This window comes from Oncorhynchus keta, chromosome 30 (genome assembly GCF_023373465.1).
Source record: "Oncorhynchus keta strain PuntledgeMale-10-30-2019 chromosome 30, Oket_V2, whole genome shotgun sequence".
NCBI classification, from domain to species: domain Eukaryota; kingdom Metazoa; phylum Chordata; class Actinopteri; order Salmoniformes; family Salmonidae; genus Oncorhynchus; species Oncorhynchus keta.
Window position 1 is genome coordinate 16727630 of NC_068450.1, and position 17312 is coordinate 16744941.

Below are 17312 nucleotides of genomic sequence, written 5' to 3' on the forward strand. Positions count from 1 at the left end.
GTGGGGGAAGGTGAGGAGGTGGGGGATTGAGTGGGGAAGGTGAGGGGTAGGAGGATGGAGTGGGGAAGGTGAGGGGGTAGGAGGATGGAGTGGGGAAGGTGAGGGGGTAGGAGGACGGAGTGGGGAAGGTGAGGGGGTAGGAGGATGGAGTGGGGGAAGATGAGGGGGTAGGAGGACGGAGTGGGGAAGGTGGTGGGGGATGGAGTGGAGAAGGTGAGGGGTGGGGGGATGGAGTGGGGAAGGTGAGGAGGTGGGGGATGGAGTGGGGAAGGTGAGGGGGTAGAAGGACGGAGTGGGGAAGGTGAGGGGGTGGGAGGACGGAGTGGGGAAGGTGAGGGGGTAGAAGGACGGAGTGGGGAAGGTGAGGGGGTAGGAGGACGGAGGGGGAAGTTGAGGGGTAGGAGGATGGAGTGGGGAAGGTGAGGGGTAGGGGGATGGAGTGGGGAAGGTGAGGGGGTGGGGAAGGTGAGGAGGTAGGAGGATGGAGTGGGGAAGGTGAGGAGGTACGAGGATGGAGTGGGGAAGGTGAGGAGGTGGGGGGATGGAGTGGGGAAGGTGAGGAGGTGGGGGATGGAGTGGGGAAGGTGAGGGGGTAGGAGGACGGAGTGGGGAAGGTGAGGGGGTAGGAGGATGGAGTGGGGAAGGTGAGGGGGTAGGAGGACGGAGTGGGGAAGGTGAGGGGGTAGGAGGACGGAGTGGGGAAGGTGAGGAGGTGGGGGGATGGAGTGGGGAAGGTGAGGGGGTGGGGAAGGTGAGGAGGTAGGAGGATGGAGTGGGGAAGGTGAGGAGGTACGAGGATGGAGTGGGGAAGGTGAGGAGGTGGGGGGATGGAGTGGGGAAGGTGAGGAGGTGGGGGATGGAGTGGGGAAGGTGAGGAGGTGGGGGGATGGAGTGGGGAAGGTGAGGAGGTGGGGGATGGAGTGGGGAAGGTGAGGGGGTGGGGGATGGAGTGGGGAAGGTGAGGAGGTGGGGGATGGAGTGGGGAAGGTGAGGAGGTGGGGGGATGGAGGGGGAAGGTGAGGGGGTGGGGAAGGTGAGGAGGTAGGAGGATGGAGTGGGGAAGGTGAGGAGGTGGGGGATGGAGTGGGGAAGGTGAGGGGGTGGGGGATGGAGTGGGGAAGGTGAGGAGGTGGGGGATGGAGTGGGGAAGGTGAGGGGTGGGGGATGGAGTGGGGAACGGAGGAGGTGGGGGATGGAGTGGGGAAGGTGAGGGGGTGGGGAAGGTGAGGAGGTAGGAGGATGGAGTGGGGAAGGTGAGGAGGTACGAGGATGGAGTGGGGAAGGTGAGAAGGTGGGGGATGGAGTGGGGAAGGTGAGGAGGTGGGGGGATGGAGTGGGGAAGGTGAAGGGGTAGGAGGAAGGAGTGGGGAAGGTGAGGGGTAGGAGGACGGAGTGGGGAAGGTGAGGGGGTAGGAGGATGGAGTGGGTAAGGTGAGGGGGTAGGAGGACGGAGTGGGGAAGGTGAGGGGGTAGGAGGACGGAGTGGGGAAGGTGAGGGGGTAGGAGGATGGAGTGGGGAAGGTGAGGGGGTAGGAGGACGGAGTGGGGAAGGTGAGGGGTAGGAGGACGGAGTGGGGAAGGTGAGGGGGTAGGAGGATGGAGTGGGGAAGGTGAGGGGTAGGAGGACGGAGTGGGGAAGGTGAGGGGGTAGGAGGACGGAGTGGGGAAGGTGAGGGGGTAGGAGGACGGAGTGGGGAAGGTGAGGGGGTAGGAGGAAGGAGTGGGGAAGGTGAGGGGGTAGGAGGATGGAGTGGGGAAGGTGAGGGGGTAGGAGGACGGAGTGGGGAAGGTGAGGGAGTAGGAGGACGGAGTGGGGAAGGTGAGGGGGTAGGAGGATGGAGTGGGGAAGGTGAGGGGGTAGGAGGACGGAGTGGGGAAGGTGAGGGGGTAGGAGGACGGAGTGGGGAAGGTGAGGGGGTAGGAGGACGGAGTGGGGAAGGTGAGGGGGTAGGAGGACGGAGTGGGGAAGGTGAGGGGGTAGGAGGACGGAGTGGGGAAGGTGAGGGGGTAGGAGGACGGAGTGGGGAAGGTGAGGGGGTAGGAGGACGGAGTGGGGAAGGTGAGGGGGTAGGAGGACGGAGTGGGGAAGGTGAGGGGGTAGGAGGATGGAGTGGGGAAGGTGAGGGGTAGGAGGATGGAGTGGGGAAGGTGAGGGGGTAGGAGGACGGAGTGGGGAAGGTGAGGGGTAGGAGGACGGAGTGGGGAAGGTGAGGCGGTAGGAGGACGGAGTGGGGAAGGTGAGGGGTAGGAGGACGGAGTGGGGAAGGTGAGGGGGTAGGAGGATGGAGTGGGGAAGGTGAGGGGGTAGGAGGATGGAGTAGGGAAGGTGAGGGGGTAGGAGGACGGAGTGGGGAAGGTGAGGGGGTAGGAGGACGGAGTGGGGAAGGTGAGGCGGTAGGAGGACGGAGTGGGGAAGGTGAGGGGGTAGGAGGACGGAGTGGGGAAGGTGAGGCGGTAGGAGGACGGAGTGGGGAAGGTGAGGGGTAGGAGGACGGAGTGGGGAAGGTGAGGGGGTAGGAGGATGGAGTGGGGAAGGTGAGGGGTAGGAGGACGGAGTGCAGGCATAGAGAGAGGATTTGACTGAGGGATGCTGGTGAAGAGCAGGGTTTATTTAACATCCTCTTTCACCACCCCTCCCTCCTTACCTTTCAGGTGTGTCAGAAGTCGGGTGAGATCTCGTTGTTGAAGCAACAGCTGCGTGATTCCCAGGCGGAGGTGACCAGCAAGCTGTCAGAGCTGTTCCAGCTGAAGACCCAGCTGAGAGAGACCAGAGGAGAGCTGCAGAGCCGTGATGGACAGATAGACACGCTGCAGACAGCCCTACACGGTGCGCAACCACGACGACAGGGGAAAGGGGGAGTGGAGGAGAGTGGGACACTAGGGTCTCGAGGATCAGGAGGGGCATCAGGTATAGATATTTGTTTATTTAACCTTTATTTAACCAGGAAAGGACCATTGTGACCCACAGTCTCTTTTTGAAGGGAGACTTGGCCAAGACGGCAGCAACAATCAATACATTACAGAATTAAAGCATACAACAACATGATCCAGCCTAAAAACAATATTTACAGTCCTCCGTAACAGTCTCCCATCAATATTTACAGTCCTCAGTAACAGTCTCCCATCAATATTTACAGTCCTTCGTAACAGTCTCCCATCAATATTTACAGTCCTCCGTAACAGTCTCCCATCAATATTTACAGTCCTCCGTAACAGTCTCCCATCAATATTTACAGTCCTCCGTAACAGTCTCCCATCAATATTTACAGTCCTCCGTAACAGTCTCCCATCAATATTTACAGTCCTCCGTAACAGTCTCCCATCAATATTTACAGTCCTCCGTAACAGTCTCCCATCAATATTTACAGTCCTCCGTAACAGTCTCCCATCAATATTTACAGTCCTCCGTAACAGTCTCCCATCAATATTTACAGTCCTCCGTAACAGTCTCCCATCAATATTTACAGTCCTCCGTAACAGTCTCCCATCAATATTTACAGTCCTCCGTAACAGTCTCCCATCAATATTTACAGTCCTCCGTAACAGTCTCCCATCAATATTTACAGTCCTCCGTAACAGTCTCCCATCAATATTTACAGTCCCCCGTAACAGTCTCCCATCAATATTTACAGTCCTCCGTAACAGTCTCCCATCAATATTTACAGTCCTCCGTAACAGTCTCCCATCAATATTTACAGTCCTCCGTAACAGTCTCCCATCAATATTTACAGTCCTCCGTAACAGTCTCCCATCAATATTTACAGTCCTCCGTAACAGTCTCCCATCAATATTCAATATTTACAGTCCTCCGTAACAGTCTCCCATCAATATTTACAGTCCTCCGTAACAGTCTCCCATCAATATTTACAGTCCTCCGTAACAGTCTCCCATCAATATTTACAGTCCTCCGTAACAGTCTCCCATCAATATTTACAGTCCTCCGTAACAGTCTCCCATCAATATTTACAGTCCTCCGTAACAGTCTCCCATCAATATTTACAGTCCTCCGTAACAGTCTCCCATCAATATTTACAGTCCTCCGTAACAGTCTCCCATCATATTTACAGTCCTTACAGTCTCCCTCCAGTCCTCCGTAACAGTCTCCCATCAATATTTACAGTCCTCCGTAACAGTCTCCCATCAATATTTACAGTCCTCCGTAACAGTCTCCCATCAATATTTACAGTCCTCCGTAACAGTCTCCCATCAATATTTACAGTCCTCCGTAACAGTCTCCCAGTCCTCAATATTTACAGTCCTCCGTAACAGTCTCCCATCAATATTTACAGTCCTCCGTAACAGTCTCCCATCAATATTTACAGTCCTCCGTAACAGTCTCCCATCAATATTTACAGTCCTCCGTAACAGTCTCCCATCAATATTTACAGTCCTCCGTAACAGTCTCCCATCAATATTTACAGTCCTCCGTAACAGTCTCCCATCAATATTTACAGTCCTCCGTAACAGTCTCCCATCAATATTTACAGTCCTCCGTAACAGTCTCCCATCAATATTTACAGTCAGTCTCCATCAATATTTACACAGTCTCCCATCAATATTTACAGTCCTCCGTAACAGTCTCCCATCAATATTTACAGTCCTCCGTAACAGTCTCCCATCAATATTTACAGTCCTCCGTAACAGTCTCCCATCAATATTTACAGTCCTCCGTAACAGTCTCCCATCAATATTTACAGTCCTCCGTAACAGTCTCCCATCAATATTTACAGTCCTCCGTAACAGTCTCCCATCAATATTTACAGTCCCCTGTAACAGTCTCCCATCAATATTTACAGTCCTCCGTAACAGTCTCCCATCAATATTTACAGTCCTCCGTAACAGTCTCCCATCAATATTTACAGTCCTCCGTAACAGTCTCCCATCAATATTTACAGTCCTCAGTAACAGTCTCCCATCAATATTTACAGTCCTCCGTAACAGTCTCCCATCAATATTTACAGTCCTCCGTAACAGTCTCCCATCAATATTTACAGTCCTCCGTAACAGTCTCCCATCAATATTTACAGTCCTCCGTACACAGTCTCCCATCAATATTTACAGTCCTCGTAACAGTCTCCCATCAATATTTACAGTCCTCCGTAACAGTCTCCCATCAATATTTACAGTCCTCCGTAACAGTCTCCCATCAATATTTACAGTCCTCCAATATTTACAGTCTCCCATCAATATTTACAGTCCTCCGTAACAGTCTCCCATCAATATTTACAGTCCTCCGTAACAGTCTCCCATCAATATTTACAGTCCTCCAGTCCTAACAGTCTCCCATCAATATTTACAGTCCTCCGTAACAGTCTCCCATCAATATTTACAGTCCTCCGTAACAGTCTCCCATCAATATTTACAGTCCTCCGTAACAGTCTCCCATCAATATTTACAGTCCTCCGTAACAGTCTCCCATCAATATTTACAGTCCTCCGTAACAGTCTCCCATCAATATTTACAGTCCTCCGTAACAGTCTCCCATCAATATTTACAGTCCTCCGTAACAGTCTCCCATCAATATTTACAGTCCTCCGTAACAGTCTCCCATCAATATTTACAGTCCTCCGTAACAGTCTCCCATCAACAGTCCTCTCCCATCAATATTTACAGTCCTCCGTAACAGTCTCCCATCAATATTTACAGTCCTCCGTAACAGTCTCCCATCAATATTTACAGTCCTCCGTAACAGTCTCCCATCAATATTTACAGTCCTCCGTAACAGTCTCCCATCAATATTTACAGTCCTCCGTAACAGTCTCCCATCAATATTTACAGTCCTCCGTAACAGTCTCCCATCAATATTTACATAACAGTCTCCCATTACAGTCCTCCGTAACAGTCTCCCATCAATATTTACAGTCCTCCGTAACAGTCTCCCATCAATATTTACAGTCCTCCGTAACAGTCTCCCATCAATATTTACAGTCCTCAGTCTCCCATCAATATTTACAGTCTCCGTAACAGTCTCCCATCAATATTTACAGTCCTCCCAGTCAAACAGTCCTCCGTAACAGTCTCCCATCAATATTTACAGTCCTCCGTAACAGTCTCCCATCAATATTTACAGTCCTCCGTAACAGTCTCCCATCAATATTTACAGTCCTCCGTAACAGTCTCCCATCAATATTTACAGTCCTCCGTAACAGTCTCCCATCAATATTTACAGTCCTCCGTAACAGTCTCCCATCAATATTTACAGTCCTCCGTAACAGTCTCCCATCAATATTTACAGTCCTCCGTAACAGTCTCCCATCAATATTTACAGTCCTCCGTAACAGTCTCCCATCAATATTTACAGTCCTCCGTAACAGTCTCCCATCAATATTTACAGTCCTCCGTAACAGTCTCCCATCAATATTTACAGTCCTCCGTAACAGTCTCCCATCATCAATATTTACAGTCCTCCGTAACAGTCTCCCATCAATATTTACAGTCCTCCGTAACAGTCTCCCATCAATATTTACAGTCCTCCGTAACAGTCTCCCATCAATATTTACAGTCCTCCGTAACAGTCTCCCATCAATATTTACAGTCCTCCGTAACAGTCTCCCATCAATATTTACAGTCCTCCGTAACAGTCTCCCATCAATATTTACAGTCCTCCGTAACAGTCTCCCATCAATATTTACAGTCCTCCGTAACAGTCTCCCATCAATATTTACAGTAACAGTCTCCCATCGTAACAGTCTCCCATCAATATTTACAGTCCTCCGTAACAGTCTCCCATCAATATTTACAGTCCTCCCATCGTAACAGTCTCCCATCAATATTTACAGTCCTCCGTAACAGTCTCCCATCAATATTTACAGTCCTCCGTAACAGTCTCCCATCAATATTTACAGTCCTCCGTAACAGTCTCCCATCAATATTTACAGTCCTCCGTAACAGTCTCCCATCAATATTTACAGTCCTCCGTAACAGTCTCCCATCAATATTTACAGTCCTCCAATATTTAACAGTCTCCCCATCAATATTTACAGTCCTCCGTAACAGTCTCCCATCAATATTTACAGTCCTCCGTAACAGTCTCCCATCAATATTTACAGTCCTCCGTAACAGTCTCCCATCAATATTTACAGTCCTCCGTAACAGTCTCCCATCAATATTTACAGTCCTCCGTAACAGTCTCCCATCAATATTTACAGTCCTCCGTAACAGTCTCCCATCAATATTTACAGTCCTCCGTAACAGTCTCCATCAATATTTACAGTCCTCCGTAACAGTCTCCCATCAATATTTACAGTCCTCCGTAACAGTCTCCCATCAATATTTACAGTCCTCCGTAACAGTCTCCCATCAATATTTACAGTCCTCCGTAACAGTCTCCCATCAATATTCCCATCAATATTTACAGTCCTCTCCCATCAATAACAGTCTCCCATCAATATTTACAGTCCTCCGTAACAGTCTCCCATCAATATTTACAGTCCTCCGTAACAGTCTCCCATCAATATTTACAGTCCTCCGTAACAGTCTCCCATCAATATTTACAGTCCTCCGTAACAGTCTCCCATCAATATTTACAGTCCTCCGTAACAGTCTCCCATCAATATTTACAGTCCTCCGTAACAGTCTCCCATCAATATTTACAGTCCTCCGTAACAGTCTCCCATCAATATTTACAGTCCTCCGTAACAGTCTCCCATCAATATTTACAGTCCTCCGTAACAGTCTCCCATCAATATTTACAGTCCTCCGTAACAGTCTCCCATCAATATTTACAGTCCTCCGTAACAGTCTCCCATCAATATTTACAGTCCTCCCATCAATATTTACAGTCCTCCGTAACAGTCTCCCATCAATATTTACAGTCCTCCGTAACAGTCTCCCATCAATATTTACAGTCCTCCGTAACAGTCTCCCATCAATATTTACAGTCCTCCGTAACAGTCTCCCATCAATATTTACAGTCCTCCGTAACAGTCCCCCATCAATATTTACAGTCCTCCGTAACAGTCTCCCATCAATATTTACAGTCCTCCGTAACAGTCTCCCATCAATATTTACAGTCCTCCGTAACAGTCTCCCATCAATATTTACAGTCCTCCGTAACAGTCTCCCATCAATATTTACAGTCCTAACAGTCTCCCATCAATATTTACCGTAACAGTCTCCCATCAATATTTAACAGTCCCCAGTCCGTAACAGTCTCCCATCAATATTTACAGTCCTCCGTAACAGTCTCCCATCAATATTTACAGTCCTCCGTAACAGTCTCCCATCAATATTTACAGTCCTCCGTAACAGTCTCCCATCAATATTTACAGTCCTCCGTAACAGTCTCCCATCAATATTTACAGTCCTCCGTAACAGTCTCCCATCAATATTTACAGTCCTCCGTAACAGTCTCCCATCAATATTTACAGTCTCCGTAACAGTCTCAATATTTACAGTCCTCCGTAACAGTCTCCCATCAATATTTACAGTCCTCCGTAACAGTCTCCCATCAATATTTACAGTCCTCCGTAACAGTCTCCCATCAATATTTACAGTCCTCCGTAACAGTCTCCCATCAATATTTACAGTCCTCCGTAACAGTCTCCCATCAATATTTACAGTCCTCCGTAACAGTCTCCCATCAATATTTACAGTCCTCCGTAACAGTCTCCCATCAATATTTACAGTCCTCCGTAACAGTCTCCCATCAATATTTACAGTCCTCCGTAACAGTCTCCCATCAATATTTACAGTCCTCCGTAACAGTCTCCCATCAATATTTACAGTCCTCCGTAACAGTCTCCCATCAATATTTACAGTCCTCCGTAACAGTCTCCCATCAATATTTACAGTCCTCCGTAACAGTCTCCCATCAATATTTACAGTCCTCCGTAACAGTCTCCCATCAATATTTACAGTCCTCCGTAACAGTCTCCCATCAATATTTACAGTCCTCCGTAACAGTCTCCCATCAATATTTACAGTCCTCCGTAACAGTCTCAATATTTACAGTTCGTAGTCTCCCATCAATATTTACAGTCCTCCGTAACAGTCTCCCATCAATATTTACAGTCCTCCGTAACAGTCTCCCATCAATATTTACATTTACAGTCCTCCGTAACAGTCTCCCATCAATATTTACAGTCCTCCAGTCTCCCATCAATAACAGTCAGTCCCATCAATATTTACAGTCCTCCGTAACAGTCTCCCATCAATATTTACAGTCCTCCGTAACAGTCTCCCATCAATATTTACAGTCCTCCGTAACAGTCTCCCATCAATATTTACAGTCCTCCGTAACAGTCTCCCATCAATATTTACAGTCCTCCGTAACAGTCTCCCATCAATATTTACAGTCCTCGTAACAGTCTCCCATCAATATTTACAGTCCTCGTAACAGTCATCAATATTTACAGTCCTCCGTAACAGTCTCCCATCAATATTTACAGTCCTCCGTAACAGTATTTACAGTAACAGTCCCATCAATATTTACAGTCCTCCGTAACAGTCTCCCATCAATATTTACAGTCCTCCGTAACAACAGTCTCCCATCAATATTTACAGTCCTCCGTAACAGTCTCCCATCAATATTTACAGTCCTCCGTAACAGTCTCCCATCAATATTTACAGTCCTCCGTAACAGTCTCCCATCAATATTTACAGTCCTCCAGTAACAGTCTCCCATCAATATTTACAGTCCTCCGTAACAGTCTCCCATCAATATTTACAGTCCTCCGTAACAGTCTCCCATCAATATTTACAGTCCTCCGTAACAGTCTCCCATCAATATTTACAGTCCTCCGTAACAGTCTCCCATCAATTTATTTACAGTCCTCCCGTAACAGTCTCCCATCAATATTTACAGTCCTCCGTAACAGTCTCCCATCAATATTTACAGTCCTCCGTAACAGTCTCCCATCAATATTTACAGTCCTCCGTAACAGTCTCCCATCAATATTTACAGTCCAGTCCGTAACAGTCTCCCATCAATATTTACAGTCCTCCGTAACAGTCTCCCATCAATATTTACAGTCCTCCTGTAACAGTCTCCCATCAATATTTACAGTCCTCCGTAACAGTCTCCCATCAATATTTACAGTCCTCCGTAACCGTAACAGTCTCCCATCAATATTTACAGTCCTCCGTAACAGTCTCCCATCAATATTTACAGTCCTCCGTAACAGTCTCCCATCAATATTTACAGTCCTCCGTAACAGTCTCCCATCAATATTTACAGTCCTCCGTAACAGTCTCCCATCAATATTTACAGTCCTCCGTAACAGTCTCCCATCAATATTTACAGTCCTCCGTAACAGTCTCCCATCAATATTTACAGTCCTCCGTAACAGTCTCCCATCAATATTTACAGTCCTCCGTAACAGTCTCCCATCAATATTTACAGTCCTCGTAACAGTCTCCCATCAATAACAGTAACAGTCCCATCAATATTTACAGTCCTCCGTAACAGTCTCCCATCAATATTTACAGTCCTCCGTAACAGTCTCCCATCAATATTTACAGTCCTCCGTAACAGTCTCCCATCAATATTTACAGTCCTCCGTAACAGTCTCCCATCAATATTTACAGTCCTCCGTAACAGTCTCCCATCAATATTTACAGTCCTCCGTAACAGTCTCCCATCAATATTTACAGTCCTCCGTAACAGTCTCCCATCAATATTTACAGTCCTCCGTAACAGTCTCCCATCAATATTTACAGTCCTCCGTAACAGTCTCCCATCAATATTTACAGTCCTCCGTAACAGTCTCCCATCAATATTTACAGTCCTCCGTAACAGTCTCCCATCAATATTTACAGTCCTCCGTAACAGTCTCCCATCATATTTACAGTCCTTACAGTCCTCCCGTAACAGTCTCCCATCAATATTTACAGTCCTCCGTAACAGTCTCCCATCAATATTTACAGTCCTCCGTAACAGTCTCCCATCAATATTTACAGTCCTCCGTAACAGTCTCCCATCAATATTTACAGTCCTCCGTAACAGTCTCCCATCAATATTTACAGTCCTCCGTAACAGTCTCCCATCAATATTTACAGTCCTCCAGTCTCCCATCAATATTTACAGTCCTCCGTAACAGTCTCCATCAATATTTACAGTCTCCCATCCCATCAATATTTACAGTCCTCCGTAACAGTCTCCCATCAATATTTACAGTCCTCCGTAACAGTCTCCCATCAATATTTACAGTCCTCCGTAACAGTCTCCCATCAATATTTACAGTCCTCCGTAACAGTCTCCCATCAATATTTACAGTCCTCCGTAACAGTCTCCCATCAATATTTACAGTCCTCCGTAACAGTCTCCCATCAATATTTACAGTCCTCCGTAACAGTCTCCCATCAATATTTACAGTCCTCCGTAACAGTCTCCCATCAATATTTACAGTCCTCCGTAACAGTCTCCCATCAATATTTACAGTCCTCCGTAACAGTCTCCCATCAATATTTACAGTCCCATCCTCTTAGTAACAGTCTCCCATCAATAACAGTCTCCCATCAATATTTACAGTCCTCCGTAACAGTCTCCCATCAATATTTACAGTCCTCCGTAACAGTCTCCCATCAATATTTACAGTCCTCCGTAACAGTCTCCCATCAATATTTACAGTCCTCCGTAACAGTCTCCCATCAATATTTACAGTCCTCCGTAACAGTCTCCCATCAATATTTACAGTCCTCCGTAACAGTCTCCCATCAATATTTACAGTCCTCCGTAACAGTCCTCTAACCCATCAATATTTACAGTCCTCCGTAACAGTCTCCCATCAATATTTACAGTCCTCCGTAACAGTCTCCCATCAATATTTACAGTCCTCCGTAACAGTCTCCCATCAATATTTACAGTCCTCCGTAACAGTCTCCCATCAATATTTACAGTCCTCCGTAACAGTCTCCCATCAATATTTACAGTCCTCCGTAACAGTCTCCCATCATATTTACAGTTTACAGTCCTCCCGTAACAGTCTCCCATCAATATTTACAGTCCTCCGTAACAGTCTCCCATCAATATTTACAGTCCTCCGTAACAGTCTCCCATCAATATTTACAGTCCTCCGTAACAGTCTCCCATCAATATTTACAGTCCTCCGTAACAGTCTCCCATCAATATTTACAGTCCTCCGTAACAGTCTCCCATCAATATTTACAGTCCTCCGTAACAGTCTCCCATCAATATTTACAGTCCTCCGTAACAGTCTCCCATCAATATTTACAGTCCTCCGTAACAGTAACAGTCTCTCCCATCAATATTTACAGTCCTCCGTAACAGTCTCCCATCAATATTTACAGTCCTCCCGTAACAGTCTCCCATCAATATTTACAGTCCTCCGTAACAGTCTCCCATCAATATTTACAGTCCTCCGTAACAGTCTCCCATCAATATTTACAGTCCTCCGTAACAGTCTCCCATCAATATTTACAGTCCTCCGTAACAGTCTCCCATCAATATTTACAGTCCTCCGTAACAGTCTCCCATCAATATTTACAGTCCTTACAGTCCTCCGTAACAGTCTCCCATCAATATTTACAGTCCTCCGTAACAGTCTCCCCAATATTTACATCAATATTTACAGTCCTCCGTAACAGTCTCCCATCAATATTTACAGTCCTCCGTAACAGTCTCCCATCAATATTTACAGTCCTCCGTAACAGTCTCCCATCAATATTTACAGTCCTCCGTAACAGTCTCCCATCAATATTTACAGTCCTCCGTAACAGTCTCCCATCAATATTTACAGTCCTCCGTAACAGTCTCCCATCATATTTACAGTTTACAGTCCTCAATATTTACAGTCCTCCGTAACAGTCTCCCATCAATATTTACAGTCCTCCTCCGTAACAGTCTCCCATCAATATTTACAGTCCTCCGTAACAGTCTCCCATCAATATTTACAGTCCTCCGTAACAGTCTCCCATCAATATTTACAGTCCTCCGTAACAGTCTCCCATCAATATTTACAGTCCTCCGTAACAGTCTCCCATCAATATTTACAGTCCTCCGTAACAGTCTCCCATCAATATTTACAGTCCTCCGTAACAGTCTCCCATCAATATTTACAGTCCTCCGTAACAGTCTCCCATCAATATTTACAGTCCTCCGTAACAGTCTCCCATCAATATTTACAGTCCTCCGTAACAGTCTCCCATCAATATTTACAGTCCTCCGTAACAGTCTCCCATCAATATTTACAGTCCTCCGTAACAGTCTCCCATCAATATTTACAGTCCTCCGTAACAGTCTCCCATCAATATTTACAGTCCTCCGTAACAGTCTCCCATCAATATTTACAGTCCTCCGTAACAGTCTCCCATCAATATTTACAGTCCTCCGTAACAGTCTCCCATCAATATTTACAGTCCTCCAGTAACAGTCTCCCATCAATATTTACAGTCCTCCGTAACAGTCTCCCATCAATATTTACAGTCCTCCGTAACAGTCTCCCATCAATATTTACAGTCCTCCGTAACAGTCTCCCATCAATATTTACAGTCCTCCGTAACAGTCTCCCATCAATATTTACAGTCCTCCGTAACAGTCTCCCATCAATATTTACAGTCCTCCGTAACAGTCTCCCATCAATATTTACAGTCCTCCGTAACAGTCTCCCATCAATATTTACAGTCCTCCGTAACAGTCTCCCATCAATATTTACAGTCCTCCGTAACAGTCTCCCATCAATATTTACAGTCCTCCGTAACAGTCTCCCATCAATATTTACAGTCCTCCGTAACAGTCTCCCATCAATATTTACAGTCCTCCAGTATTTACAGTAACTCCCATCAATATTTACAGTCCTCCGTAACAGTCTCCCATCAATATTTACAGTCCTCCGTAACAGTCTCCCATCAATATTTACAGTCCTCCGTAACAGTCTCCCATCAATATTTACAGTCCTTACAGTCTCCCATCAATATTTACAGTCCGTAACAGTCTCCCATCAATATTTACAGTCCTCCGTAACAGTCTCCCATCAATATTTACAGTCCTCCGTAACAGTCTCCCATCAATATTTACAGTCCTCCGTAACAGTCTCCCATCAATATTTACAGTCCTCCGTAACAGTCTCCCATCAATATTTACAGTCCTCCGTAACAGTCTCCCATCAATATTTACAGTCCTCCGTAACAGTCTCCCATCAATATTTACAGTCCTCATCGTAACAGTCTCCCATCAATATTTACAGTCCTCCGTAACAGTCTCCCATCAATATTTACAGTCCTCCGTAACAGTCTCCCATCAATATTTACAGTCCTCCGTAACAGTCTCCCATCAATATTTACAGTCCTCCGTAACAGTCTCCCATCAATATTTACAGTCCTCCCCAATATTTACAGTCCTCTCCTCCCATCAATATTTACAGTCCTCCGTAACAGTCTCCCATCAATATTTACAGTCCTCCGTAACAGTCTCCCATCAATATTTACAGTCCTCCGTAACAGTCTCCCATCAATATTTACAGTCCTCCGTAACAGTCTCCCATCAATATTTACAGTCCTCCGTAACAGTCTCCCATCAATATTTACAGTCCTCCGTAACAGTCTCCCATCAATATTTACAGTCCTCCGTAACAGTCTCCCATCAATATTTACAGTCCTCCGTAACAGTCTCCCATCAATATTTACAGTCCTCCGTAACAGTCTCCCATCAATATTTACAGTCCTCCTCCGTAACAGTCTCCCATCAATATTTACAGTCCTCCGTAACAGTCTCCCATCAATATTTACAGTCCTCCGTAACAGTCTCCCATCAATATTTACAGTCCTCCGTAACAGTCTCCCATCAATATTTACAGTCCTCAATATTTACAGTCCTCCGCTTTAGTAACAGTCTCCCATCAATATTTACAGTCCTCCGTAACAGTCTCCCATCAATATTTACAGTCCTCCGTAACAGTCTCCCATCAATATTTACAGTCCTCCGTAACAGTCTCCCATCAATATTTACAGTCCTCCGTAACAGTCTCCCATCAATATTTACAGTCCTCCCGTAACAGTCTCCCATCAATATTTACAGTCCTCCGTAACAGTCTCCCATCAATATTTACAGTCCTCCTCCGTAACAGTCTCCCATCAATATTTACAGTCCTCCGTAACAGTCTCCCATCAATATTTACAGTCCTCCGTAACAGTCTCCCATCAATATTTACAGTCCTCCGTAACAGTCTCCCATCAATATTTACAGTCCTCCGTAACAGTCTCCCATCAATATTTACAGTCCTCCGTAACAGTCTCCCATCAATATTTACAGTCCTCCGTAACAGTCTCCCATCAATATTTACAGTCCTCCGTAACAGTCTCCCATCAATATTTACAGTCCTCCGTAACAGTCTCCCATCAATATTTACAGTCCTCCGTAACAGTCTCCCATCAATATTTACAGTCCTCCGTAACAGTCTCCCATCAATATTTACAGTAACTCCCATCAATATTTACAGTCCTCCGTAACAGTCTCCCATCAATATTTACAGTCCTCCGTAACAGTCTCCCATCAATATTTACAGTCCTCCGTAACAGTCTCCCATCAATATTTACAGTCCTCCGTAACAGTCTCCCATCAATATTTACAGTCCTCCGTAACAGTCTCCCATCAATATTTACAGTCCTCCGTAACAGTCTCCCATCAATATTTACAGTCCTCCGTAACAGTCTCCCATCAATATTTACAGTCCTCCGTAACAGTCTCCCATCAATATTTACAGTCCTCCGTAACAGTCTCCCATCAATATTTACAGTCCTCCGTAACAGTCTCCCATCAATATTTACAGTCCTCCGTAACAGTCTCCCATCAATATTTACAGTCCTCCGTAACAGTCTCCCATCAATATTTACAGTCCTCCGTAACAGTCTCCCATCAATATTTACAGTCCTCCGTAACAGTCTCCCATCAATATTTACAGTCCTCCGTAACAGTCTCCCATCAATATTTACAGTAACAGTCTCCCATCAATATTTACAGTCTCCCATCAATATTTACAGTCCTCCATCAATAACAGTCTCCCATCAATATTTACAGTCCTCCGTAACAGTCTCCCATCAATATTTACAGTCCTCCGTAACAGTCTCCCATCAATATTTACAGTCCTCCGTAACAGTCTCCCATCAATATTTACAGTCCTCCGTAACAGTCTCCCATCAATATTTACAGTCCTCCGTAACAGTCTCCCATCAATATTTACAGTCCTCCGTAACAGTCTCCCATCAATATTTACAGTCCTCGTAACAGTCTTACAGTCCTCCGTAACAGTCTCCCATCAATATTTACAGTCCTCCGTAACAGTCTCCCATCAATATTTACAGTCCTCCGTAACAGTCTCCCATCAATATTTACAGTCCTCCGTAACAGTCTCCCATCAATATTTACAGTCCTCCGTAACAGTCTCCCATCAATATTTACAGTCCTCCGTAACAGTCTCCCATCAATATTTACAGTCCTCCAGTCAAACAGTCTCCCATCAATATTTACAGTCCTCCGTAACAGTCTCCCATCAATATTTACAGTCCTCCGTAACAGTCTCCCATCAATATTTACAGTCCTCCGTAACAGTCTCCCATCAATATTTACAGTCCTCCGTAACAGTCTCCCATCAATATTTACAGTCCTCCGTAACAGTCTCCCATCAATATTTACAGTCCTCCGTAACAGTCTCCCATCAATATTTACAGTCCTCCGTAACAGTCTCCCATCAATATTTACAGTCCTCCGTAACAGTCTCCCATCAATATTTACAGTCCTCCGTAACAGTCTCCCATCAATAACAGTCCCATCAATATTTACAGTCCTCCGTAACAGTCTCCCATCAATATTTACAGTCCTCCGTAACAGTCTCCCATCAATATTTACAGTCCTCCGTAACAGTCTCCCATCAATATTTACAGTCCTCCGTAACAGTCTCCCATCAATATTTACAGTCCTCCGTAACAGTCTCCCATCAATATTTACAGTCCTCCGTAACAGTCTCCCATCAATATTTACAGTCCTCCGTAACAGTCTCCCATCAATATTTACAGTCCTCCGTAACAGTCTCCCATCAATATTTACAGTCCTCCGTAACAGTCTCCCATCAATATTTACAGTCCTCCGTAACAGTCTCCCATCAATATTTACAGTCCTCCGTAACAGTCTCCCATCAATATTTACAGTCCTCCGTAACAGTCTCCCATCAATATTTACAGTCCTCCGTAACAGTCTCCCATCAATATTTACAGTCCTCCGTAACAGTCTCCCATCAATATTTACAGTCCTCCGTAACAGTCTCCCATCAATATTTACAGTCCTCCGTAACAGTCTCCCATCAATATTTACAGTCCTCGTAACAGTATTTACAGTCTCCCATCAATATTTACAGTCCTCC

General features: G+C 45.7%; 1 protein-coding gene across 2 annotated transcripts in view; it reads left to right on the plus strand.

The window, feature by feature from the left end:
• n4bp3 (NEDD4 binding protein 3) overlaps window positions 1-17312 on the plus strand; it is a 106313-nt gene that overhangs the window by 80160 nt on the left and 8841 nt on the right. The window contains exon 9 of one of the 2 annotated variants that reach the window (XM_052487856.1): window positions 2653-2908. In XM_052487856.1, the coding sequence (XP_052343816.1) occupies window positions 2653-2908 (256 nt within the window). The remainder of the gene's footprint in view (window positions 1-2652; window positions 2909-17312) is intronic. The other variant, XM_052487857.1, reaches the window with a different exon arrangement.